This window comes from Gracilinanus agilis, chromosome 2, assembly GCF_016433145.1.
Source record: "Gracilinanus agilis isolate LMUSP501 chromosome 2, AgileGrace, whole genome shotgun sequence".
Classification (NCBI taxonomy): domain Eukaryota; kingdom Metazoa; phylum Chordata; class Mammalia; order Didelphimorphia; family Didelphidae; genus Gracilinanus; species Gracilinanus agilis.
In genome coordinates this window covers 257,091,320-257,118,638 of record NC_058131.1, presented here as the reverse complement: position 1 = coordinate 257,118,638, position 27,319 = coordinate 257,091,320, and the positions used below count along the sequence as shown (strand labels likewise).

The 27,319-nt window shown below is 36.2% G+C and overlaps 1 protein-coding gene across 5 annotated transcripts in view; it reads right to left on the bottom strand.

Annotated features, from left to right (window-relative positions):
* Positions 1-26,154, bottom strand: part of PHACTR3 (phosphatase and actin regulator 3) — a 309,124-nt gene extending 282,970 nt beyond the window's left edge. For all 5 annotated transcript variants that reach the window (XM_044663866.1, XM_044663867.1, XM_044663870.1 and 2 more), the window contains exon 1: positions 25,885-26,154. In XM_044663866.1, the coding sequence (XP_044519801.1) occupies positions 25,885-25,981 (97 nt within the window). In that variant the 5' untranslated portion in view covers positions 25,982-26,154. The remainder of the gene's footprint in view (positions 1-25,884) is intronic.
* Between the last annotated feature and the right edge of the window lie 1,165 nt (positions 26,155-27,319).

Here is a 27,319-nt window from a genome sequence, read left to right as displayed (position 1 = left end):
GTATCATTTCCACTACTCCATGCTGCTGCTCACAAGTTAAAGAGAACTATAGATATAGGTAGGCAGAAAGAAAGCTGGACCTAGAGTCAGGAAGACTGGAGTTCAAATAATGCCTAAGATACTGTGTAACCCTGGGCAAATTACTTAATCTCTGACTGCCTCAGTTTTCTCAACTATAAATTAGGGATAATAATAACACCTCCCTTTTAGGACTATTGTGAGGTTCAGAGAAAATAATATTTGAAAAAGCACTTAATAGTGTCTGGAATATAGTAGGTACTTAATAAATGCTTGTTGCCTTCCTCCTTTAAAACATACAAAATGGGCTAGCTAGGTGGTATAATGGATAGATAAAGAACCAAGACTGAAGTTGGGAGGACCTGGATTAAATTCTGGCCTCTGACATTTCCTAGCTGTGCAACTCTATGTAAGTCACTCAAACCCATTTGGCTGGTTCTTGCCTTCCTGTCTTAAGAGTTACTAAGACAGAAAGTAAGGGCTTAAAAATTTTTTTGCAAAGTGCTTTCTTCATTACATTCTCTGAAGTACATAGCATATTATTATACTCATTACACAGACGGGGGAAATGAAGCCCTCTACAGTAAAGTGACTTGTCCCAAATCATAGAGAATCTGAGAAAATTATCTGGCCCTAGAACCATAATCTCTGCTCCTTCCATTATTCTATAATGCTGCTCACACTTTCTCTCATCTACCAGATATTTTCAGAGTTAATGATGAGCTGTAATCACCACTACTGAAGCATACTTATCTCCCAACACCTCATACCCCTACATATACTTTGCCCCAGATTCTTGCCAGTAGCCTTTACCCTACAGAGCAGGAAAAGTGATTTCTTTTAAACAGGGAAAGGAATGGTGAGAATAAAATTAAACGTAAAATTTCACCAACTCTGTAAAAGCCTTTTAACCTAATCTAAACAAAACCCATTTTTTTCCATTTAGTATTGTACTTTCAGGTCAGGTTATTAAAAACAATTATAATAATTCATGTGTTAAAAAGTCCTTTAGCTTATCTCTTTGAATCTTCAAAGCAATCCTATGAATTAGTCAGTACCATGGAGAGATCAATATCACACAATTCTTAAGTGATAGGGTCTGAACTAGAACTAGGACCTACCACAAACTGAATTTAGAGCCAAATTATGCATTTAGTAAGCCTTTCAGGTTCTCTGATAGGTATTCATTACATAAAGGCAAAAGTTAAACATACCTTAGCCTCGAGGTTTATAGTCTAATCAAGGAAACAAAAAGAATTTATATAGGCATATAAAAAATAAATACAAGCTAATTTGAGAGGAAAACACTAACGAAAGGAAACCAAAAAAAAAAAAAAAAAAAAGGCTCTTTGTAGAAACTTGTGCCTTAGCTGAGACTTGAAAGGAAGTAGGGAATTCTAACAGACAGAGCTGAGAAAGGGGGACAGTCCAAGCATGGAGAACCACCAAATGCAAAGACACAGACATAGGAGATGGAGTGGAACATATGAGGAATGTAAGAGGCACAATTCTGGTTGACCCTCAGGATATATGAAGGGGAGTAATATATAATAAGACTGGAAAGGCAGGTTGTGAATGGCTTTAAACGTCAAAGAATATGATTTCGAATTCCAGCTCTGTTCTTTACTAGCCATTTGACATTGGGCCAATCACTTAATCTCTCTGGGCCTCTCAATATCTTCATCAGTCAAATGGGGACAGGAGAAGTAGATATTGGAGATGATCTCTAAGTTCCTTGCCTGCTTAAACTATGTGCCATGATTCCACTCCAAGTGCAATTTCAACTATAGCATGCTGTCTTTTGATAATGTTTTCCATTTCTTGGCATCATTATACCCATCTTTTCAGCTGGGGCATTTTCAGATATTTTGCTCACCCTGAATATCTGTTTTAGATTACGAATTCCCTTTCACTGATTTGAGCTTCATGTCTTTGCAGATTACATCTGTCTGCTATTTTCGAATTCTGCTTCTAACCTTTTCCATTTTCATCACATTAATTCTCTAGGCTTACTAGTCTCTGAAAATTCCCAGTTCTGTAGCTCACTTTTCTTCCCTCAACTGCAATATATTTTTAGCTTTTTTTAGAGGGAGAAAAATCAACTGTTCTATGTTGACTTAAAAGACTTCCAAAAATAAAAGATGAGCTTATTTTCTATCTAACCTCTACCTTTGAAAAGATCAGTCATTGTGGGGCAGTTAGGTGGCACAGTGGATAGAGTGCCAGGCCTGGCATTCAGAGGACCTGGGTTCAAATATGATCTCAGACAATTCCTAGGTGTGTGACTCTGAGTAAGTCACTTAACTTTTGCCTAAAACTTTCCCTTCTCTCTCAGAGTTGTTGCTAGGCTAGAAAGTAAGGGTTTAAAAAAGAAAAGGTCAGTCAATGCTTCATTCCTGTATAGATCAGAACTCATATTTTAAAATGTAACATTCTCATAGAAATTGTCTTACCTATAAAATGAACTATAAACATATTATGTAAATATCTCCAGTGTTCCATTCCAAAGATCTGTTACCACAGAAGCAGGAACCATTTTATCTATGCCAATTTCCCCCTAAGTATTCTTGCTAGAATTTCTCATTCAGACCGAGTTGTCAAAAAAGACAAAAAAAAAAAAAAAGAAAAGAAAAGAAAAGAAAAAAGAAACACAACAAATTAGACATTATGAGTGTTCTGAGAATCCATGGATCCAATCACATTTCTCCAGGACAGGATGCCTAATTCTCCTCTTTCACTAGAACATAACAAGCCCCAAAGACAGTTATTATCTGATACCATACAGCTCCTTAAGGTTAGGAACTATGTCTATCTACTCTTTTTATCCCCTAATTCATCTAACACAGTGGTTCCCAAACTTTTTTGGCCTACCACCCCCTTTCCAGAAAAAATATTACTTAGCACCCCCTGGAAATTATGAAACTATTTATTGAACTCAGAATAGAATGTAATACAAAAAAAGTGTGGCCATCACCGCCCCCCTGGATCACTGCAGCACCCACCAAGGGGCGGTAGCACCCACTTTGGGAATCACTGATCTAACATATTGCCAAATACAATACATAGTAAGGAAGTCCACCTTCCCCCAAACCATTGTTCTAATGCTTGAATTCTATTGAAAAGAAGCTGCAAAATAATTAACAGGTAGCAGTGTGATAGAAAGTATATGGTACTGGAGATCAAAAGTCATGGGTTCTAAAAAAAAAAGTCATGAGTTCTAGTCCTACTTTACCATTGACTGGCTAGATCCTCTCTTTGGTATTCAGTTTCCTCCTCTGTAGAAAGAGAGAACTGGAATTAAATGACACTCAGATAGTTGAAATTTGCATTTTTAAAGAGTGAGTCATAGGCAGTCTAAGTTTCCACACCAGTTCCATTTCCATTACTCAGAAGCTAATGTGAATAATAATGACACCCTTCATATTCTCTTACCCTACTACCCATACCTACTAAACATTTCAAATTTCCCTTGAACACATTCTGAACAATAACATTCAGATTGATGTTTGTCATGATAGAAACAGGAAAATGGGCAAAACAATGAAAAGGATAATGGGTGGCACTCAAGTCTAACCTTGCTCTTCAGAGTCCCATTAGTTTATGGCAAGACTGTTATCACATTAACTAACACCATACACTAACAGAGCAGTGAATAAACACCCTCTAGGTGCTCAGAAGGGACTATCTCTTTGTATTTTCTTTTTATTCCTCATGAAAACTATGGGATGAGAGAAACAAAATGATGTTGGAATTTTTCTGTCAGTGATCATCTAACAACATCAGCAATAAGTCTTTATTTTGTACCTACTATGCTAGGTAATGGACATACAAAGATAAATAAAAGCAATTGGTTCTCTCACGGAAATATTCATTCTATTCAAGGAAACAAATATAAAAACATACAAAATAAAGACAAAGTAGGGACACAGAGTGAAGATCTAGAACAAAAAGTGCCAAAAGAGACCTTAGACATTATGTAGTCCACATATTGATTTAGGAAAAACACACACAAATGAAGATCATCTACATTTTTGTTTTACTGTATTAATAAACATTTGCTAATTACATTTGAATCTAGTTTGGGCTGCGCTGGAGAATTTCACCTTTTGTTTGTGTTTGATACCCCTGAGATAGACCAACCTTTTCCAGAAAAGGAAATGGAGGCCCAAAACAGGCGAAATGATTACCCCCATCATATAGGTAGGAAGTGGCCAAGCTAGGATTAGAATAAAAGCCCTTGATTGGGGAATATAAAACCAAATTGTGTAATGGATATTACTGAGCCATTAGAAATGATGAATATGAAGAATTAACAGAAAGATGGAAGACTTAGGTGAATAAATACTGAGTGAAGTAAGAAAAAAAACAAAAAAATTAATACATACAATGTAAGAATAAAGAAAAACCATGACAGACACAACCACAAACCTACTTACAGCTGAAGTTCTGTAATTATAATAGTCAAATCAGATCCTAGAGAAGGGTTGAGAAAATGTATCTTCCTCTCTTCTTTGTAAATGAGGAAACTATGATTGTGGAATGTTGTATAACCTCTCAGGTTTGGTTGATGTCTTCCTTGCTTTTGCTGAGCTACTCTTTATCCTGTTTTCTTTTTCTTTTCACTTTTTTGTCACAAAGGATTGCTTATTGGGTGAAGAATATATTTAGAAATAAAAATAACACAAAAGTAAAATATATAACCTACATATATAGAGAGAACCTTAAGTTCTCTGACTCCAATTCCAGCTAATCCAGCTAAAGGCAATTCAAAATTGCCTTTATAATTTCCCTGGTGGGTAAATGATCAACTGAAGGAATCAGGAAAAGGTTCTTGTAGGAGGGAACAAGTGAACTAAGCCTTGAAAAGAGCTAAAGAGATTCATTAGATTGTTAGAACTGGAAGAAACCTTAGATATCCTCCAATCCAACTCCCTCATTTTACAAACAAGGAAAGTGAGCCCCCAAAAAGAGAATTCACCCAGGATTGTATTATTAATAAACAGTAAAGCTAAGACTATAAAACTATGAATCTATTATTTTAAGAATTAATGACAAAATGAAAAGGATAAACTCACCACCAATGAAGAGGAAATTAAAGCAATCAGGACCTATTTTGCCCAATTATATGCCAATAAATCTGACAATCTAAGTGAAATGGATGAATATTTACAAAAATACAAATTGCCCAGATTAGTAAAAGAGGTAATGGAATCGTTAAATAATCCCAAATCATAAAAAGAAATTGAACAAACCAGCAATGAACTCTCTAAGAAAAAAATCCCCAGGGTCAGATGGATTCACAAGTGAATTCTATCAAATATTTAAAGAACAATTATTCCCAATACTATATAAACTATTTGGGAAAATAGGCAGAGAAGAAATCCTACCAAATTCTTTTCATGATACAAATGTGATACTGTTATCTAAGCCAGGGAGATAAAAAAAAAAGAGAGAAAGAAAATTATAGGCCAATTTCATTAATGAATATAGATGTGAAAATTTTAAATAAGGTATTAGCAAGGAGGATACAGCAATATATCACAAGGATCATTCAATATGACCAGCAAGATTTATACCAAGAATTCAGGGCTGGCTTAATATTAGGAAAACTAATAGCATAACTGACCATATCAATAACCAAACTAGCAGAAATCATATGATTATCTCAATAGATACAGAAAAGGCCTTTGACAAAATACAACACCCATTCCTACTGAAAACAGTAGAAAGCATAAGAATAAAAAGGCCTTTCCTTAAAGTTAAAAGTAGTATATACCTAAAATCTTCAGCAAGTATCTGCAACAGGGATAAGTTAGAAGCCTTCCCAAAATGATCGGGGTGAAGCAAGGATGCCCATTATCACCACTATTATTTAATATTGTAATAGAAATGCTAGCTTTAGCAATAAGAAAAGAAAAAGAAATCAATGGAATTAAAGTAGGCAATGAGGAAACAAAACTATCACTCTTTGCAGATAATATGATGGTATACTTAGGGAATCCTAGAGAACCAGCTAAAAACGAATTGAAATAACTAATAACTTTAGTAAAGAAACAGGATGCAAAATAAATCCACACAAATCATCAGCATTTCTATATATTACCAACAAAGTCCAGCAACAAGAGTTAGAAAGATAAATTCCATTTAAAATCACTCTAAACCATATAAAATACCGGGGAATCTACTTGCCAAGGCAAAAGCAGGAATTATATGAACACAATTACAAAACACTTTTCATACAAATAAAGTCAGATCTAAACAATTGGAAAAATATTACTCATGGGTAGCCTGAGATAATATTAAATAAATGACAATTCTACCTAAATTAATTTATTTATTCACTGCCATAGCAATCAAACTACCAAATAATTATTTTATAGAATTAGAAAAATAATAACAAAATTCATTTAGAAGAACATGTGATACACATGAATAAGTGACCCTAGCAACCTAGTGTTTGATAAACCCAAAGATCCCAGCTTTTAGAATAAGAACTCACTATTTAACAAAAACTGCTGGGAAAATTTGAAAACAGTATGGCAGAAGCTAGGTATAGATCAATATCTCATCTATAATAAGATAAGGTCAAAATGGATATATGATTTGGATATAAAGAGTAACATTGTAACTAAATTTGGGGAATAAAGAATAGTTTACTTGGCAGATCTTTGGAGAAGAGAACAATTTATGACCATACAAGAGATAGAGAGTATTATAAGATGTAAAATTATTAATTTTGATTACATTAAATTAAAAAGTTTTATACAAACAAAAGTAATCAAACCAAGATTAGAAGGGAGACAACAAACTGGGGGAAAAGTTATAACAAATGTCTATGATAAAGGTCTACTGTCTAAAATTTATAAAGAACTAAGTCAAATTTATAATAATAAAAGTCATTCCCCAATTAACAAATGATTAAAAGAAATTAACAAGCAATTTTTCAGATGAAGAAATCAAAGCCATCAATAATCAGATAAAAAAAGTTCTAAATAACTCTTGATTAGAGAAATGCAAATAAAAACAACTCTGAGGGACCACCTCATACCTATGAGATCTGTCAATATGGCAGGCAGTAAAGGAAAGTGGTAAATGTTACAGGGGATGTAGCAAACTTGGGAAACTAATGCATTTTTGGTGGTGTTATGAACTGATCCAACCATTCTACAGGGCAATTTGGAACTATACCCAAAGGGCTATCAAACTGTGTATACTCTTTGACCCGGTAATGCCACTACTGGTTCTGTATTACAAAGAAATAAAAAAGGGAAATAACTCACTTATACAAAAATATTTATAGATCCTCTTTTTGTGGTTGCAAAGAATTGGAAATTGAGGAGCTGTCCATCAATAGGGGAATGGGTGAACAAATTGTGGTTTGTTTTAGTAATGGAATACGATTGTGCTATAAGAAATAATTAAGCAAGATGATTTCAGAAAAAGCTGAAAAGATCTTCAGGAGCTGATACAGAGTGAAATAAGCAGAACTGGGAGAACACTATACACAATAACAGCAATATTGGATGATGATTATCTGTGAAAACTTGGCTATTCTCAGTAATAAAATGATCTGGGACAATCCTGTAAGTCTAATGATGGGGAATGCTATCCACCTCCAGAGAAAGAATTATTGGAGTCTTATTTCACACCAGTATATTTGTGGTTTTATTTTGGGATTTTGGTTATGTTTGAGTGTGCTCTTACCATAATGACCAATATGGAAGTGTGCTTTGCATGAAAATAAAAAATGAAAAATAATGAAAGACAAATATTACAATAAAAAAAGAATTAATGACCCTAGCCTAGAGCAAGAATTCTTAACATGGTGTACCTGAACTTGTTTATATGTGTTATGCACACCACACACAGTGATAAATGCCTCCAAATATTACTGGTCTTCTTTGTAATTCTATGTATTTTCTTTTATGCACTTTAAATATTATCCTAAGAATGGGTTCAGACTCCTCCAGGCCATGAACCCCCAAAAAAGTAAGAATCCTTGGCCTATAACCATAAAAATGTCAGAGATGAAAGTGACTTTAGAGATCATCTGATCTAATCTCTTCATTTTTCTGATGAAGAAACTGAGAGCTAGAAAGAGAGAAATAATTTTGCCCAGAAAGTCAATGACAAACATGTGTCTAGAAGAATCCTCCTGTGAATTTTTGCCTAGATAAGAGAAGGCTTATAGGGGAGGCAAAATTGGTCTTTATATATTTGACAGACTTTCATTTAGAAAAAAGTATTAAACCTGATCTATTTGGCCACACTGGGTAGAATTATACAAGAAGAACAATGGATGGACATTAGAGACATAGGTTTGAGCTGGATAGGAGGAAAATCTAATAATCAGAACTGTCCGGAAATGGGGGGAAAAACCTCAGGAGCTTGTGACTTCCCTATTTACTGAATTTTTTGAGCAGAAACTAGGTGAGTTGTTTGAAATGAGGGAGTTCATATATTTTAATTATGAAGACAAGATACTATAGGAAGTAGTCCTATTTAAATATTGGTTAGACTAGATAGCCTCTAAAGACCCTTTCAACTTGAGATTTTACAGTTTCTAACTCCTACTTCAATGTTCATTCCACATCATACTGCTTGTTGGTATAGCATTAACAATGAGAAAAGAAATCCTTCCATTGGACCACAAAAAAAAAAAAAAAAGAACTTATAGGACTTTTCCCTTTGGGACACTACAGGAAAGAATGTGTATAGCTCACATAACACAAAAATGAAGTAGCAGGAGCTATGCTTTAGAGATGTGCAAAACAATTAAAATACCTTTTCCCAATTTTTTTGTACTGGGGTAGGAAGGTAGAATAGATAGAAATACATAATGAATATTTATAAGTTTCAGTTTTTCCAATATCTTAAACATTTTGCTTTAAAGGAATTTCCAATTAGTGAAACTCAGTAAGGAAAGTAAAATTCAGAAAAAGTCACAGATCTATATTTTGTGTTGCATTCTCAGTCTATAGCACAAACTATAGGATGGATAATGTCCATCAAATCAAAGGTAAGTGATAGGAAAACTGATGCTTAAACCCCCTTCACACATATCTGAATTAAAAGAAATCACATGATTCCATTACTCTTCTCCCCCTAGCTAAAATTTTTTCCATCCTCCAAAGCCCATCACAATTAATACTTTCTCCATTAAGCCCTTTTTGACTATCTAACCAAAGTAGATCTCTCCCTTCTTTGAATTCCTAGGACATTTATCATCAGAATGGAACAATTCAGAACTTGATTTCCTCACTCTTCTGAATGACATTTGGAATCAGAAAAACTTTCTTGTTAAGTCCTTTTTGGCCTATCTGTATTTAGCATGGTACCCATTTCTGAACTAGCACTGAACCTGGAAAGCTTTGTAAATATTATCCAGTACTTAACTGTTAAAATACATCCTCTTCCCACATCTAGGGTTTATATCAGTCTCTCAGAAGCACATTAGTTCAATACAACACAGCCTTCTTTTTGTTTTTGATTTTTTTTTGCCAATTAGTTTTTTAGTTGCTAGAAACAGGAAATTAAGTTATCTGAAGATTTCTTTAGCTTACTAAATGTAGGTTGAAGGTCCAAAGCAATCTTTGGAGGAATGGAATTATAATAGTAAACAAAGATTATAAAGAGATATTATTTTGGTGGAATATCTAATTGTAACAATAAATTTACTACATGATTCTTCTAAAACTGTATAATATAGTAGAGAAGCCATTAGTTTTCTTACCCTAGCCCCAAATGCTGTCAAAATATATCTCCTATATTCTTATCTGACCCTTTCATGCTCCTGCTCCAACATTTCCTGTAGCTGCCCATTGTCTCCAGGATAAAATATAAACTCTTCTCTTTGGCATTTAAAACCCTTCACAATGTGGCTTCCCTTTAACTTTCTAGATTTCTTTTATATTGTGCCAGTTTGGCACATTTCATATTGCCTTCTTGTGCCTCTTTGCTTTTGTAAAATCTTGCTCCTTAAAGCCCTTATCCCACTCCCTCATGCCCTCTTTAGCTTCCATCAGGGTTCCACTCAGGTGCCTACATATCCTATGGGAAGCTTTCCTTGAAGTTTCTTCTCAAATTACCTTGTACTTACTTGTTTACATGTTTTCATTCCCCATTAGTATAATAATACAGGAAACTTCTTAAAGATTATGTTTCATTTTTATATCTATAACTTCAGCACTTTGCACTATTGTGAGCACATGGTCAATGTTCACTGATTGAATCAGATGATCTAAGTTTCTGAAAAGAGAAAGTCACAAGGACTACCAAACTAAGGTGTGAAGAGAGAGTTCTGGATATGTCTTGGTGGAGTGAATACATGCACCGGGAAATAATGAATCTTTCAAAATGCTGAAGTAACATATTGACCAGATTTATCAATTACATGCCAACTAAATTCTTCATCCAAATAAGCGTGCAAGCTTGAGCTTGGTTGATTTACCCTGCAGTATAGATTTATTTCATGCAACACCCTTCAGAGATATGGTCAACTAATATTTTACAGTGGAAAGTATTCCAACACAGCATCTGGTAGGATCTATAAATTAGAGAAAATCTATAGCATTAAGTTTATAGGCGATGCTTTAAAAATATATCGAATTCTATAAAAACACAGATGGTATCTCTGAGTCTTTGGAACTGAAATGACTAACAAGCCTATAAATAATTATAGATAATGTTCCTGTGTTTACAGAAACTATTATACAATTATAGAAATGTATTTTTAAAAGACTACAATTCATTAAAACTCATGTACCACTACAAGATGGGTAAGTCTGTAGGGATCTTATATTTGGGAAATCAATTACTTAGACAATTAGATTCTTGAACATTCATCATTCCATTTTGGTAAATTAACAATGCTAAGATTGCCTAAGATGCCAGAAGTAGTAAATTAAAGGCTACTTCCCTGTTAAGCAGGAGAATTTCAGTTCAATTATATATTTCTAGGCATCAGAGTCTACATAATAATTCCAGAATGTCATCAATAAAGTTCCTGCTTCTCTGAATGAGCTTTCAGAGACCAGTTCTAGAATCTGTTCCTCAAAGGGTCATGGACTTAGAACTGGTAGGGACCATTTAATCCAACTAACTCATTTTATGGAGGAGGAATCTGAGATCCAGAGAAGTTAGTTACCTTGCTTAAGGTCACACCCAAGAAGTAATTGTAAGAGCTTATATTTGGCCCTATCTCCTCTGACATCAGAGCCACTGTACTAAATTGGATTCTGGGTAATGCTCCATGACACTATGTGAATACAAAGACCTATTTTATCATTTTATGAGCTTATGAAAAATAGTTAAAAATAAGCACAACTATATACATATAAATGTATGCATATATGAGTCTAAGATGCATATAGAAATATATAGATTCATATGTGTATATGTGCATGTACATATTTGTGTGTTTAAATAATAAACATATTTCATATTTTATATGTTTGGTATATACTCAAATTTGTATGTTTTTTTCTTTAATAGCTCCTTGAAGTCAATACTGCTTCATTTTTGTCTTTATGTTCTCAATACCTAGCACAGGAGTTCAATGCACACTAATCATTTAATAAATATTTGTGGACTAATTCACCTATATTTGTTATTTCCTGTGTGAACTGTTTGACAAAACTTTAAGTAATTATGGATTTAACATGTCCTATAATATCCTGGGACTTCTTATTATCAAGATATCATCTGAAGTATCTTGGGAATTTCTCTTCAATTTGTACTCTATCCTGAACAAATTCTCTAATACCTGCAGTGATCCCATAGTGATTTAGTGATCTCTCTGTCTCTCTCTGATACTAATGATCAGAAGGTCTTCAAAGTTCATCCTATTTTTATACCTTTAAAGGAATCTTGTAAAATTTTAACATGTATTTTTCTCTGTCAATTCATGACCAAACAAGAAATAGTAAGAATCAAAGAAGATAAAATGGACAGTATTAATTGCATAAAATTAAAAAGGCTTTGCACAAACAAAATCAGAACAGTTATAAATTAGAAGGGAACTAAGTTAAATAGGAAAACACCTTTTTTTATAAAATTTCTCTGATAAAGGAATCCATCCAAGATATATAAATGTAGTGGTTTAAATTTATAAGAACAAGAGTAATTCTCCTGTAGATAAATGGGTAAAGAACTTGAATAGGCAATTCTCAAAAGAAAAATCCAAGTTATAAAAAATCATATTGAAAATTCTTCAAATCACTCATAATTAGACAAATGTTCATTAAAACTCTGATATTTTATCTCATACCCATCAAATTGACAAAGATGATGAAAAAGGGAAAAGGTAAATATTGGATAAACTGTGGAAAAATAGGCATACTAATAAACAGTTGGTGGGTTTGAAAATTCCAGTCATTCTGGAAAGCAATTTGGAACTCTGAACAAAGTGTCACTAAACTTTTAGGCTAACAATACCACTCAAGTATATACTCCAAAAAGACCAATGAGAGAGAAGAAGACCTATGTATACAAAGATATTAAAAGCAACTCTCTCTGTATCCTTAAAGAACTGGAGATTTAGATTTTCATGAACTGGAAAGAAGTCAAACAAATTATAAAACATTAATATAACTAAATATTCTTGAACCATAAAAATGATAAAAGGGGCAGTTTCAGAGAAACCTGGAAAGACTTGTATGAACTGATACAGAATAAAATAAATAGAATTCCAAGACTCATTTATACAATACATTGTAAATTTAAAAAAAAAAACCTTTGAAAAACTTCAGAACTCTGAACAATAATGAAACGACCACTTAAAATTCCATAAAATTAATGAAATATTCCACCCATCTTAGCATAGAAGTAAGAGTTTCAATATGCAGAATAAGCCATATTTTGACATACCAATAACAGAAGTTATTTTGCTTTACTATGCATACTTTTTATAAGAATTTGTTTTTATTTTTTTTTCCAAAAGAAAGAGATGAAAGGAAAGAAAAATTCAGGATAGCGTGGAGAACAAAAGGAAAAAAAAACAGTGAAGTAGAAACTGACACAGAGATTACAAGAGGAAGTTTATAAGGAATCACAGACAAGCTGAATATCTTTAAAAGTTCCATGTTGTTATATAGAGAAAAAGAAACTCTACATATTAGAAATTGACAATTTCACTTATAATTCTTTCCTTTTGTTCTACTGTTTATATAGAAATGCTCATTTTATTTGTTGTTGAAGATCAGCTTTTTTTTAATGTCATAATTTTTTAAATCTTTTTTCAATCAATGATGACAGGGCCATCAGATTGAGACTAACATCTAATCCCTGATGTGCTGACTGTTGTGATGAAGATATAATTAAGGAAAACAAAGAAGGAAAAACCTGGGCATGTCATTTGACCCTGTTTGCCTCAGTTTTCTCATCTATAAAATGAACTGGAGAATAAAATGGCAAAGCACTCTGATATCTTTGCCAAGAAAGTCCTAAATTAGGTCATGAAGAATCATACATACATGAGTAAAATGACTGAAAAACAGAAAGGACATTCCTGCTAAGCACAACACAATTCCAGGGATTTGGGGAAAACTAATTCTCAAGAAATATCAAGATGGAAAGGATATCAAAAAATTTAAAACCATGGACACTATTTCAGAGAGACAGAGACAGACATAAACAGAGAGAGTCATAGAGCAAATCAGAGGCAGAAACTTAGAAAGATAGGGAAAATCAGGAAGAGACAGACACCAAGATCGAGAAAGGAGTCCAAACGATAAAGAGATGAGAGACAGAACAATAAAAGAAAATATCAGTTACTACCCACTCATAGGCCCATGTTTCCATCCTTTCATTATCTTTAGAAATAATCTCTCCCCCTCACACACATATTGGAACATTCTTAGGAGGAAACAGGCAAGCTTTCACGAATGCTGTTCTACAACAGGCATAACTTTATACTAATGCCTAAAAGTTGGAGAGAACATAAAACATGTGTTCTCATTGTTTGTTGGCTATTTTTAAAAGTATTATTCAATAGAGCAAAACACCACCTTAAAGGGAGCTGACAAAGTAAAAACAAAAAGTATGGAAAGAGAACAAACTAAATTACTAGTTTCATCTCTAACTGAATGATTGTAGTGACTTTATCATGAAAATGTCATCCCAGAGTGGTTATTTTAGTTTTTTTGCAATCACCAGATTAACCCATCATGTTTGGTTGGCCATTTAGAAAGTTAATGTCCGACACTGGCCCATTTGGCCATATAAAACAAGAAAATAAATGGCATTACATTGTTACTTGTATAAAATTCTCTTTTTTAAATGTTACTTATAATGTGAAACCATGTTAAAATAAATGAGTTAAAATGTGACCTACATTTGGCTTGGAAAACTGAACTGAATTCTTTCCTCTGTAATTGAAATTTATAAGTAAAGAGAATTTTTAATCCAGTAATAAAAATGTTAGGCTAAGTCTATCATATTCCAGGTTGTTTTTACCTTAAGTAAAATTTCATATTAGAAGAGAGATAACAATAGCTAACATTTAGATATCACTTTAATGTTTGCAAAATGTTTTACAATATCAATTAATTTTATCAATTCAACAATATTGGGAGGTCAGTTCTATTATTATCCACATTTTACAGATGGGGACAGCAAAGGTCACAGAGGATATGTGATTTGCTTAAGGTCACACAGTTAGGAAATGCCTGAGTTTGGATTTGAATTCAGGTATTTTGATTCTAAAACCAGTGCTCTATCCACTGTACCACCTAGCTAATTCTTCTAACATTATGTTCAAGTAATACATGTTAAGCCCCATATGCCCGACACTCAATGAGCCAAGTGTGTCCAAATTTAAATGTGTAAGAAAAAAATTTCCCCTAATCATACAGAACATATGCACTATATGTACGTGGGCTTAACCACTTAAACACCTGCCAACAACTACTAATGTGTAAATGACTGCCACCAGGTGTCATACTAGTAATCATGAATAAATAAGTCAATTTAATTGAATTATATAATTAAATTCAGTCATTCTACACACTCAAATTCTTGATCATATGGTCCATAACTGAAAAATAAAGTAAGTAGCTTTTGATAATAAACAGCAATGATTAGCTATTTGTTTTCCTTTTTCCTTGGGGGGAACAGGGGTCATTTTTAGTTTTGTTTTTTGTTTTGTTTCATATTAATGGTTCTTTTTACATTATATGTATTTATAGATTATTTCTACTTCATGATAGACCTCCTGTAACAAAGTAAAACAGGTAAGTAAAAGTAACAATACGGTGACATCTCCTAAAAACGAATGCAACATTTCACGTCTATATCCCCCTCTATTTTTCAAGTAAACAGGAATCTATTATTTCTCCTTCTCCTCCTTCTCACTCTACTACTGAAAAGGAAAAGGGGGAAAAACATTTTAATTAAACATACATGATCAAGCAAAGCATATTCACTTGATTAGTGTGTATGTATTTATATAAGTATGTATGTTTATCTCATTTCGCTGTAAATGCATCATCTCTAATGAATAGAATATTTCATGTTCCTCCGGAATCATTGTATTGATCATAACTCTTATAGCTTTCAAAGTAACTTGTTTCTACAGTGTTGTTCATGTATAAACTGTTCTTCTGGTTCTGTTCATTTCACTCTTCATCAATTTATAAAATCCTCAAAATTCCTCATTTTTGTACTATTGATATTATAGTACAAATTCTTCTGGTTCTGTTCACTTCATTCTCACTGCTCATATATTGCGATCCAATTTTCCCAGCAATTTTGTCAAATAGGGAGTCCTTATCCCAGTATCTGTGGTATTTGTTTTATTGAAACTAGGGTATTAAATATATGTTTTGCACTGTTTGATCTCCCTCTTTCTTAACCAGTACTAAACTGTGAAAATTGCAATGTGTAGACAACTCCTGTCCATTTTTTTGCCTGTGAAATGTCTGCTAATTCTTTTAAAAGGGAGAAGTTTCTATAGCAGGAGCTCACTCCACTTCTTCACCTATAAAATCAAAGGTCCAGAGCGACAAAATCTTTAAATGAATGGTTATATGGTTATATGAATCACCTTCAAAAGAAGACGAATATATTCATGAAGTTTATCTGAGTGAAAAGCTGTTTGAATATTTGGATTAAGGTCATTAAAAATAGAAGTTACAATGCCAAAGATGCCTAATTAAATAAAGAACACCTTTACAATAAATAAATAAAGTGGGGGCAGTGTCTAAGACACTGGAAAATATGGCCCAAGTAAGTCTACAAATCTTACACTGTACTTAATAGAAACCTTGTGTGAATAATTCAGGGCAGAATATGGAGAAGGGAGCTATTACTGTTCTTGAAAGTCAGAACTGAAGGCCACTAAAACAAAACAACTATCCTCTAAACTTAAGGAATAAAAGAAGACTATGTACATGTTCCTGCAATAGCAAAGCCATTATTATTAGACTTGGAAGTAATTTAGGCTCTGAAAAAGTCATCCTGAGAAAGTCTAAAACTTCATTTTAGACAAAACATACCTTCCTAAAAGAAAGAAATACATTGGCTAAGGGTCAGTGTTAGATAACAGATAACAGAAGAGTTAATGATAAAAATTCATATTTTATAGTGATTTATAGTTTAATCAAAAAATCCTTGTAACAAGCTTATAATATAGTTAATGCAAGCTAAATTATTATATTCATTTTATATATGGGGAAACTGAGATTGAGGAAGTGATATAATTTTTCTAGGATCAGGTTAATCATTTGTGTTACCAAGAGAAGCACTTCAGCTCTATTTTGCTTGCTCAGAGCCTCTAGAGTTAAGAATCCTGACCCCTTAATTCTATTTCATGAAAAGTAAAATACCAAACTTTACATTTCCTTTACATTAAATAACAGATTTAAAGTCATCAGACTTCTCCAAGCAAGGCTATCTGATCTAAGTATTTTGAGAAAATCTTCACAGAATTCAGTTTAATTTAATAAGCATTTATTAAACACCACACACACTGTGTTGGGTGCTAACGGTATACAAAGATTAAAAAAAACACACTGTTCTTAACTTGAAAAGCTCATGTCTAATAAGGGAGACTATTCCATAGAAAAAATCACTCTGATTCAAAGATACCCCAGCTTATAATTGGCTGTCTAATATCAAATGATTGCAGATTCAGAAGTGGAAGGGACTTCAGAAAACACTTAACCCCACTCTGATATCTTAAACAAGGGATAGAATGTAAAACCAGGTCTTCTGACTCCAAAGCAAAAGCTCTTGCCACTGCACAACATTGCCTCTCCACCATCTGAATACTTCATTCATCAGCAAATGTCTTTTTAAACCTCTACCTTCTATCTTATAACCAATACTAAGAATTAGCTCCAAGACAGAAGAGCTGTAAGAGCTAAGCAGTTGGGGTTAAATGACTTGCCCAGGATTATAGAGCCAGGAAGTGTCTGAGGTAATATTTGAACTCAGAATCTCCCATCTTCAAGCTTGGAGCCACCTAACTGTTTCCATCAGCAAACATATAAGTTGGGCTTACTTTGTTCAGAGGCTTCCTGGAACTTATACTCTGGTAAGAAGTTAGATATAAACTGATTCTATAATATGCAAAGGTACATAAGGACATTAGCAATAAAATCCAATGTCATTGCTGCCCCCAAGGAATGGGAAAGGAAAGGAATTGTGGAAAGTTCCCTAAAGGAGGTAATATTCGAACTGGATTTTTAAAGAATTAGCAGATAAAGGCAAAAAATTGGACAGGCTACAGGAAATAGCATCTGCAAAGACACTGATGTGGGAAATTGAAGAGATTGAAGTGGAGACAAGAAGACCTGTTAGCAGGCAAAGGATTAAGTTTTGGGGAATGTGGGTGGTGAAAATGGAAATTAACAAGAGAAGAGGGAGATGCTGTGGAGACAGGATTGATGGTATTTGACTACTTGATATGGGAGATGAGGAAGAGGGAGGAAACAAAAATCATTCCCAAGATCTTGAACATAGAATATAGAGTAAATTGTGGTGCCACCAATTGAAACAGTGAAATCAGCAAAAGGAAAAGGAAGAGAATAGTTTTAGTCATGCTGCCTATAATGCCAGAGGGTCATTCTGACGGAGGTGTGGGGCTGGGGTTCAGAAAATAGGCCAAAGCCAGAGCAAAAAAGGGAGATACCTGAAGACAGGAGGGAGCTGAAGTAAGTCGATATGAAAGAATGTGATTGATAAAAGAAAGGTAACAGATAAAGAAGAGAGATCCAAGAATGTGCTCTTAGGAAAACCCACATAGCCCTGATGACAGATCATCACAGTAACAATCTATAGCTCTAGAGGGCCATGCTATGTTAAAAGAGTCCCAAAGGAGTTGAACCTCATATGGTCAGCCTGCCAGTGATGATTTTAATTGATTGTTATCATGATGACTGACAGGTTGATGACTGCTACCTCAGGAAAACAGTGACAAGGGACACTGAAACAAATTGGAAGCCCAATAATGTCTTACTCCTCCTTCACCACAAATTTCACATAAGAAAAATATCTCGGTAAGCTTTCTGGGAAATCCAACTTTGTTCTAGAATCAATGTGATTCTAGCTCTAGAAAACCACACAATCCTTACAATGCTGTTCACTGCCTCTCTAAATCCCTTCATTAATTAAAAAATAGGGGGATGGAAGACATCTAGAGATAAATTTTTAACAACTGTTCTTGCTGGAAGGAGAGATGTATCCAGGCCATCTTAAGCTTAATCTGCATTTTTTATATTTTGCATTACTTTCTTAATGCTAGAATTGAATAAAACAGTAAATTAAGTCCATATTTGTGATATTTGTTGGTTTCCAAAGAGTAAATGTTCACTGAAAATTTAACAATCAGTTTCAGGGCCTGTCTGAGCTGGTCCAATCACACAAGTGCCTCAGGTAGATATGGCTTACACCCACGTGAAGGGGAGACTAAGGAATGAATAAATGTTGGAATGTGTTTTCTCCTAATTTTATAGTAAAAGCTTCCAGTGAATTTGGGTAGAAATCCCAAATGCAACAGGTTGTCTGTTAATTAAGGCTCAAATAGAGAAGGGACTAGGGAAAGCACAATCCTCCTGGCTTGTTAAAACAAAGTCATTAGTTTACCATATGTAGGTAGAGGACACAAGGGAGAGAACACTCCCTTTGCTGGAGACCTGCCACTTGGAAGTGGCTATTATTAGGAACAAGCAGAATATAAGCCTGCCCAATATTTATGAGAGCTAAGTGACTGTGGGAAAAGAGTGATGTGGAGGACAATGAAAGACCCTGCTCTCATGTAGTAGAAGAGACACTAGATCTTCTAGGAAGGATACCTGCATTCAAGCCAGAATCAGTCTGGTATAGCAGAAAGAGCCAGGGCTCAAGAGTCAGAGGGCCTTAGTGCAAATTCTACTTATGTTTCTTCCTACTAAGTTGACCTTGGCCAAAGCACTTAACCTCTTTCTCAAGCATCTCATCTGTTAAAGTAGGAGTAATAATCTTGTTACTATCTTCCACTCTGGGCTATTATGGGGAAAGTGAATAACTTTAAAGTGTCATCGAAATGTGAATTATTGCTTATATTGTCCCAAAAAACATCTTCCCAAAGCACATTGACATGCTGCTACTGGAAAGTCACAGTACTGCTGCTGCTACTGTTTTGAGTTAAGGGCTACATTTCCTGCCAAAAAAATCAATATTATTTAAGATTATTGTAATAATTCAATCTGGCAGTGAGAATGTCCTCTCTTAAGGTAGTTCCAAGTGGGATAGAGAAGAGGTAGACGGATTGAAGAGGAGACTTGAAGGTGGAATTAGAAAATGTGAAATGGTTGGTCATGAGAAAAATAGAATGGAGAAAAAGTGAAAGGTAACAAGCTTTTCTTTTTACCCCTATCTTACATCTTAGAATCAATACTGTGTATTGGTTTCAAAGCAGAAGAATGGTAAGGTCTAGGCAATAAGGATTAACTAATTTGCCCAGGATCACACAGCTAGAAAGTGTCCAAAGTCACATTTGAACCCAAATTCTTACATTTCTGGGCCTGGTCCTCAATCCACTGAGCTACCTAGCTTCCCCCTAACTTAAGCTTTTGAATAAGAGATTAGGGTTGAATGGTAGTGCACAGACAGAGAAAGGGAGGTCAAAGAGAAGAGTTAGAACTCTCAGACTAACCTGATAGAGAATCTACTCTGCCAAGGAGCTCCGGCTTTAGATCCCTAGATTTAGTCAGATCTTGGATAGATCAAATCCAGGTTCAACTGTTTATTATCCAAATGGCAAGTCATTTCACTTCACTTTCCTTATCTATAAAATGAGGGAAGTTGGATTATATGACTTCCAAACATTCCTCCAGTTTAAGTCCCACTGAAGTCATACCAAACAGATCTTCTGAATTCACAATGTAAGGGACAGGTGACAATGTTGTCAAAAGCTACACCTGTGAGGCACAAACTCTGGTAGTTCTTACTTGAAACCTTAAAAGAAAGGCTTTTAACATGCTCTTAATGAAGGCAACTGTGGCTGTCATCTGAGGTTTGATATAGCTAACTTTGCAGAACTTCATCATTACTTTATCGAGAGCATAATCATTTTTCCAGTCACTGCAGTTTATTAAAACAATCTACCAAAGTGCGGCAGAATTATAATCTGGATCAGTAGAGGGGCTCCAAATGTCTGAGTAATCATGGATCTTTGAAATATTGTGTTTACCTGGAATAGGTGCCATATAACACCATCAGGATTATAAGATTAAGAGCTACAATAAACCTTAGAATCCAACTAATCTTTATTTTGAATATGAAGAGCCTGGATCCTCATGAGATTGAGTGATTTGCCTGATACCACAGATGTATAAATGATGGCAATTTGTCAATCACATATCTTCTGGCTTCAAATTCAGTACTCCTCCCCCATCCTACCCCTATACCCTATTGCAGTTTAAAATAGTCCCAGAAAGTTTCAATGACTTATTAACTACAAACACATTTGTTTAATAATAACTCAGTCGTAAAAAGCAAAAATGTTTCTTCAAAACTTTTTTATCAGTAGAAAGTAGCCCGAGGGACTGTCACACACATAACTGCATCAGCAATATTAAAGATGCTGTACAGTTTGGGGATGTCTGTTCCCTGAGTGGCTGTTCTTTCCCTTTTTAGCTCTTTTTGAGATGGTCAGAGACACTAAGCAACAGTCTGGGATTTAGCATTTTCACAACAGCAGCAGACAGTATGTATTCTTACATTGTTGTTTGAGGTCCTTTATCTTCTGGGAAAATAATGTCAGAGAGGGAGGAAACAGATTGCTTCTGGCATCCCCTACATATGACCTGCTTCACTGTCAATCAGAAGCAGGCCCACAACACTCAGAAACCATTAAAACTGGCTAGCAATCCTGACCACCCCCAAAACCCACTTCAACCAGCCAGGGACATTAGTAGAAAAAAGGAAAAAGGGAGGCTATCATCCTCCAACATTTGTGTGCTTTATATCTATTTCTGGGCCCTTATTAGTAAGTAGAAATCTTTACATACCACACAGATTTGAATGGAAGGATGGGAGGAAAAAAGATATGGCACATAGGGCCTTCAGGAACATGCTATTTTAGAAATGGACAGGATTTTAGACAAACTGAGTCCAGCTCTCTTATTTTCAAGAGGCTTCCAAGAAGTGACTTGAGGGAAAAAATACTAAAGTAGAGTAAGTGACCCTTGAAACCCAGAGGACAGATTGACAGCTCTGTGCCTTTGGAAGGATGACATGAGAAAATCCATAGGAGGAAAATTCTGAAAACGAACTTCACATGCTTTAAAATCCTCCTTGTAGGGAGCAGCTGGGTAGCTCAGTGGATTGAGAGTCAGGCCTAGAGACAGGAGGTCCTAGATTCAAATCTGGCCTCAAACACTTCCCAGCTGTGTGACCCTGGGCAAGTCACTTGACCCCCATTGCCCACTCTTACCACTCTTCCACCTAGGAGCCCAATGCACAGAAGTTAAGGGTTTAAAAAAAATCCTCCTTTTGGCTTCCCATTAACAAGGCAAAGACCTTTCCTGATCTTGTCATTTATCAACCAAGATATTCTCAGTATAAGATAATTTGGTTGTGGTGGAAAACACTGGACCAAGAGTCCAGAAAGCTAGCTTCTAGGTCTCCAAGGGCTGCTAAGTAGTACAGCAGACAATAAGCAAGACCAGTATTCAAATCCAGTCACACACACACACACACCTTGATGTGTGATCCAGCGCAAGTCATTTAACACTATTTGCTTCAGTTTCCCCAACTGTAAAATGAGCCAAAGCAGGAAACAGCAAGCCACTCCAGTATCTTTGCCAAGAAAACCCCAAAATGGAGCCACAAAGAGTCAGGCACAAACTGAACAACAATAGGTAGACAGCTCTCGGTGAAACAGTGGATAAAGAACTAGACTTAGAATCAAGAAGAATTGAGTTAACAATTTGCTTCAGACACTTACTTTCATGACGTTGGGCAAGTGGTTAAAATAAGGATAATAATAGCACTAACCTTCAAAGGTTATTATGATGATCAAATGAGATTACATACGTGTGTGTAAAGCACTTTGCAAACTTTAAAATTCCAGATAAGTGGTGTTATAATTTTATAAGTAGGGATAATAACTAATATCCTGATTGCCACATGGAGTTGTTAAGAAGATTAGATGTGATAATGGATATAAGTACCTCAGTAAACTACAGAGGTATAAATTGCACAGATGTTGTTACTCAGGAAAACAGTATTTGGGGATCATATGACAGTTTTCAGAGTTTAAGTCACTATTCTCAGAAATCATAGATTCTTTTAAGTTTAGCTGGTTTTCATGAAGGTTTTAAGAAAGTGAGACATTTTAGATGTGTCAGTCTGAGTTCTTACATCACAATAATCTGAAAAGTAGATGACCAATGCTAACTAAATAGAATGACGAGCCAAGCAAACTAGGCTTTAGATTTCAATTTTCCTTTCTTCTACCCCTACAGCCAAAATTTCTGATCAACATTATCTTTAAAATGTCATGATACTACCAGTCAGTTCTCCCACAAAAAAATCAACTTGTAGAAAAATTTTCCAGTTTAGGATTGATTCTTCTGTTCTATACTCAAAGGTGTTTAAGAACAAATGGGATTCCCCCTACCTTTAAACGAGAGAAGATTTGGCTATTTTTAAGTGTTTTCTTTCACTTCGGCTCAGGTACTGGAATTTACCAACTACCCTCCCCACTTCCAACACCACCAAAAGCAAGCACACCTTCAGGAAACTACTCCACTAAGTGGAATAAGGCAAAGTCTACCAATATAGACTGGCAGAGAATGGGAGAACTTAAGTGAAATGATGCAAAGGGAAACAAGCAGAACTAGGAAAATATACAAGACAACAAATTAAGTAAAAAGAACAACAAGGGGATGTGGGTATTGTGAAGGCAGGGACAGATCCCTCCGAATGTTGGACAACTAGGATCTGAAGAGTTGAGAAAATGTACTTCCTTCACTTTGAAGGAATTTCTGTGAAACATTACATTTACTCTATGGCTTCTGCTATGTTAGTTTGACAAGTTGCTTTTCCTCAGTTACAAGGGAGCAGCAGAGTAGGAGATATATTGTAGTTGCAAATAAAGATTACATATAAAAACAAGTATCAATTTCTTTTAAATTAAAAAAAAAAACCAAGCTGAACAAATTCTGGTGTATGTTCAGGTCTTCTAAGGAGGTGCAAACCAACCACTATGCTCTTGGCCTGAAGAACTGCAAAAGAGCTGGTTTATACAGAGACCAGGTGGGCAAAGGTTAAACCTCCAAGTTGCTGAGACCTGTTCCAACCTGTAGTCAGGCATTTAGACTGTGCAGCTTTGTGAAGCAACTCATAGATCTATACAAACATTTCAGAGCAGCAAAGCAGATTATGGAATAGAATGGATAAAGGAGATCAACGATACTTGATGTCTCTACCAATCAGTGACTCCCAGTGGGAGAGAGGAGCCTGGAGCCCTGCAATCCCATCATCACTCAATGCCAGACACCTGAACCTTTCAAAGTCTAGGGAAAGGACCGCATAACTTAAAAGGGCCCAGTTTTGATAAATGATATGCAGATGTAAACGAGAATATAAATTTACCTACTGTCCATATGCAGCATTGAGATAACATTACAATACACTGAGCAAATAGCCTCATCAGCAATAACTGAAATGCCTGAGAATGAGACAAGTCAGGAGGCTGACTGACCATACCCCAAACCCAAGCTCAATATGCATCCTTCTATGGTTACTGCACACAATGATGATGCCGCATTTTTATTTAACAGAACTTAAAAACTACCAGCATCAGATCTCTACTCCTACGACCCCAAAACCTTGTGACATAAATCCTGACTTTCATTCCCCTTTGTGGGGACTATGAATCTCTTAATTGTCCAGGAACTTTACTAACCCCTGCTTGAACCTATTAATATTTTTAGGCATATCCATCTAAGAAGGTTATTATATGCTTATTACTCATTGTATCATTTAAATTTGTCTTAAATGTACTTCTTTCAAAGGGGTACCTTCTGCCTACTTCTAGTTTTCCACGATTTGACAAGCAAGCCTGGGGGAGCCACCCTAAAAGTACCTTTCACAATGTTTTTACTTTTAATTAGAGCCTATTCATTTGTATTAGGGTTTTAAAGTCCTAATATTTTAGGACTCTATTCTCATATCCAAACAATAGGCGGCTACAGCTGGAAAGAGTATTATAGATCATCTCATCCAATTTTTTCATTTAACAGATGAAAAAAATGACAGTCAAGAAAAGTAACTTGCCTAGGTTACACAACTGATAAATACAAAGATACAGAGGATCACAGATTTAGAGCTGAAAAAAACTTTAGAGGTCATCTAGTCAAAGTCCCTCATTTTGTAGATGAGGAAACTAAGGCCTGGATTGTCAAAATGACTGGTCAAAATAAACCCAAGGTCAATGTAAGCAGTGGGTCAGAGATGAGATTGGAAAACCACTCCTCACTCCAAATCCATCACTTCTCCCACTGCAAAATGATGAATAGCAAAAGCAAAACAGGTACCTCAGTATCCTGAGCACCATACACAACAGCCCCCAGTCTAAGTTAATCCTGAAGTATTTTTCTCTAACACCACTATTTCTTAAGGGTACATGCCCCAGAAGTTTGCTGCACTTCATTCATACAAGCCTAGGTCCTCTTCTTTCTTGGGAAGGTGGGAGGTGATAAGAAACTTGTTTTCAGTAGAACATTGCCAGGAGCTGTTAGACAACTCGCCATGGGGGTGGGCCCCCTCCAAAGCGATGGAGCATCCTCTTGGGAAGAAGATATTTGTAACATCTGTCTATAGCAAGGGCACCCTGGGGCTGCAGGAGAAGCACAAACGTAAATTCTTTTCAACTGCAGGGAGAAGGAGACTTCCTGCCCCAAAGGGAAAACACTAGTTCAGGGGCAAAAAAGAGTACTACCAAACGGGAAGGAGACTCCCAAAGGTCAAGCCACAGGATATGTCTTCAATTCCAAACACCAAACACACAAGAGAAGGGGTCGTGGAGGGCCAAGAAGAAGCCTAAGGTCTCCCCAACCTCTCCCAGCCATCCTCCTCTTCTTAGTAGCTGGGATGGAGGGCAGTGTCACCCAATTAGGATGTTCTGCACCCTGAAAGCCTGAACCCAGTTCTCGTACCCCTTCCACAGTTTTGCACCCCTCCCTTGGGTGGTACTGTGTCCAGCTGTGACAATGGCTCAAAGGTTTAAGTACAAATGCAGATGACCCATTTTAAACGAACGAAGTGAGAAATGGGAAGGAGGAGGCGCTGGCCAGGGGCTTGTCCCTTCCCTTCTCCCATCCCCAGTTAGCTCCCCTCAAAAATCATTCCATGTTCCGGGACACCCTTCTTCCCTACCTTGGCGCTTGCCTCTTCGGTCCTTCTCCTGGAACACCAGTAGTAGAGAGCGCAGGGGGCCGGTGCAGCGGGAGCCCTCCCCTCCTCGCCCTCCCATGGCAGAGGAGAGTGAGTCGTGCCCGTGCTGGGAGAGAAGAGCTCTTAGCTCTTTGGCCCCTCAGCCCCCAGAAGGAGCGCGGGAGGGCAGGAAGGAAGGAAGCGAGCAGAGAAGGGGAGGGGGCCGACTGGCGCGCACCACTGGGCCCGCGGAGTCCGGGCTGGGCTGGGGGCGCGGGCTTTCCTGGGGCAGCGGCTGGCGCACGTTACACCGAGCCTGCGCTGAGCCAGGGCACTGGGGCGAACTAGTGGTTTGCAACAGGGAGGGGAGGGAAAGAGAGAGGAGGGGAAGAGAAGGAGAGGGGCGGCGCCCAGCCCAGGGGCTCCTGCAGGAAAAGGCGCATAGTGGGGTTTGGGTGGTGGGTGGTGACTGGGTGTGAGGGTACTTTGTCGGTGGGTGGGAGGGTAGGATATGTGTGGGTGTAAAACCGTGTCCATCCTGCGGTTCAAGCCCACCATTCAGGGCCCTTTTATCGTTTCCTCTTTCGAGAAAGGGTTCAGTGGTGGCGTTGCAATGACCTTGACTTAACAGGGACACCCAAGAGAGTGATTGAGATAAAGATGTAATGAACTATATCCCGGTGCATACAAGAGCGTACACTTCCAGCCCCCACCCCCACCCTTGAATGCTCTCAAGTGAGGAAACTGGAACAAGTTGACTGACCTCCAATGTCACGTCTTCCCCACCATGCCCCACATTTTCCCTGTTTCTTCTTCGTTAACATTTCAAGAGCAAATGCACAGCTATCCTCCAGTCATTTGGGTCTGTAAAATAGCTGGGGTTGCCTTTAAAAAAATAATAATAAACAGGTGCTTTCTTACAGGAGATATCTTACTGCTGTATTATTAACTGTATCTTAATGAGGGTCACCCATTACCAGAAGGTTGCCCATCTGGTGATCTGTCTTTAGGCTATGGTAACTCGTAAAATCTGCTGTGAACTCCAGTGGAATGAGTGAAAGAACACTCACATTGATTAAATCTCAGAATTTTGAGGGGTGGGAAGTACTGAAGGATAATTAGGATATGTCGGATTTATATTAGGGCAGCTAGTTTAAAGAGTTGATAAACCACTGTGCTTGCAATCAGAAAGAGTATCTTCATGATTTGAAATCCAGCCTCAAACTCTTAGTTGATGTGTGACCTTGGGCAAGTCACTTAACTCTGTTTGCCTCAGTTCCTCATCTGTAAAGGAAGATGGAGAATTAAAATGGACAACAATTCGAATATTCCTGTGAAGTAAACCTCAAAATGGGATTCTGAAAACTCGAACCTGACTGAACAACAAAAAGGATTTATATTATTTAGAAGAATTACCTTGCTTCTAGAAATAAAGACA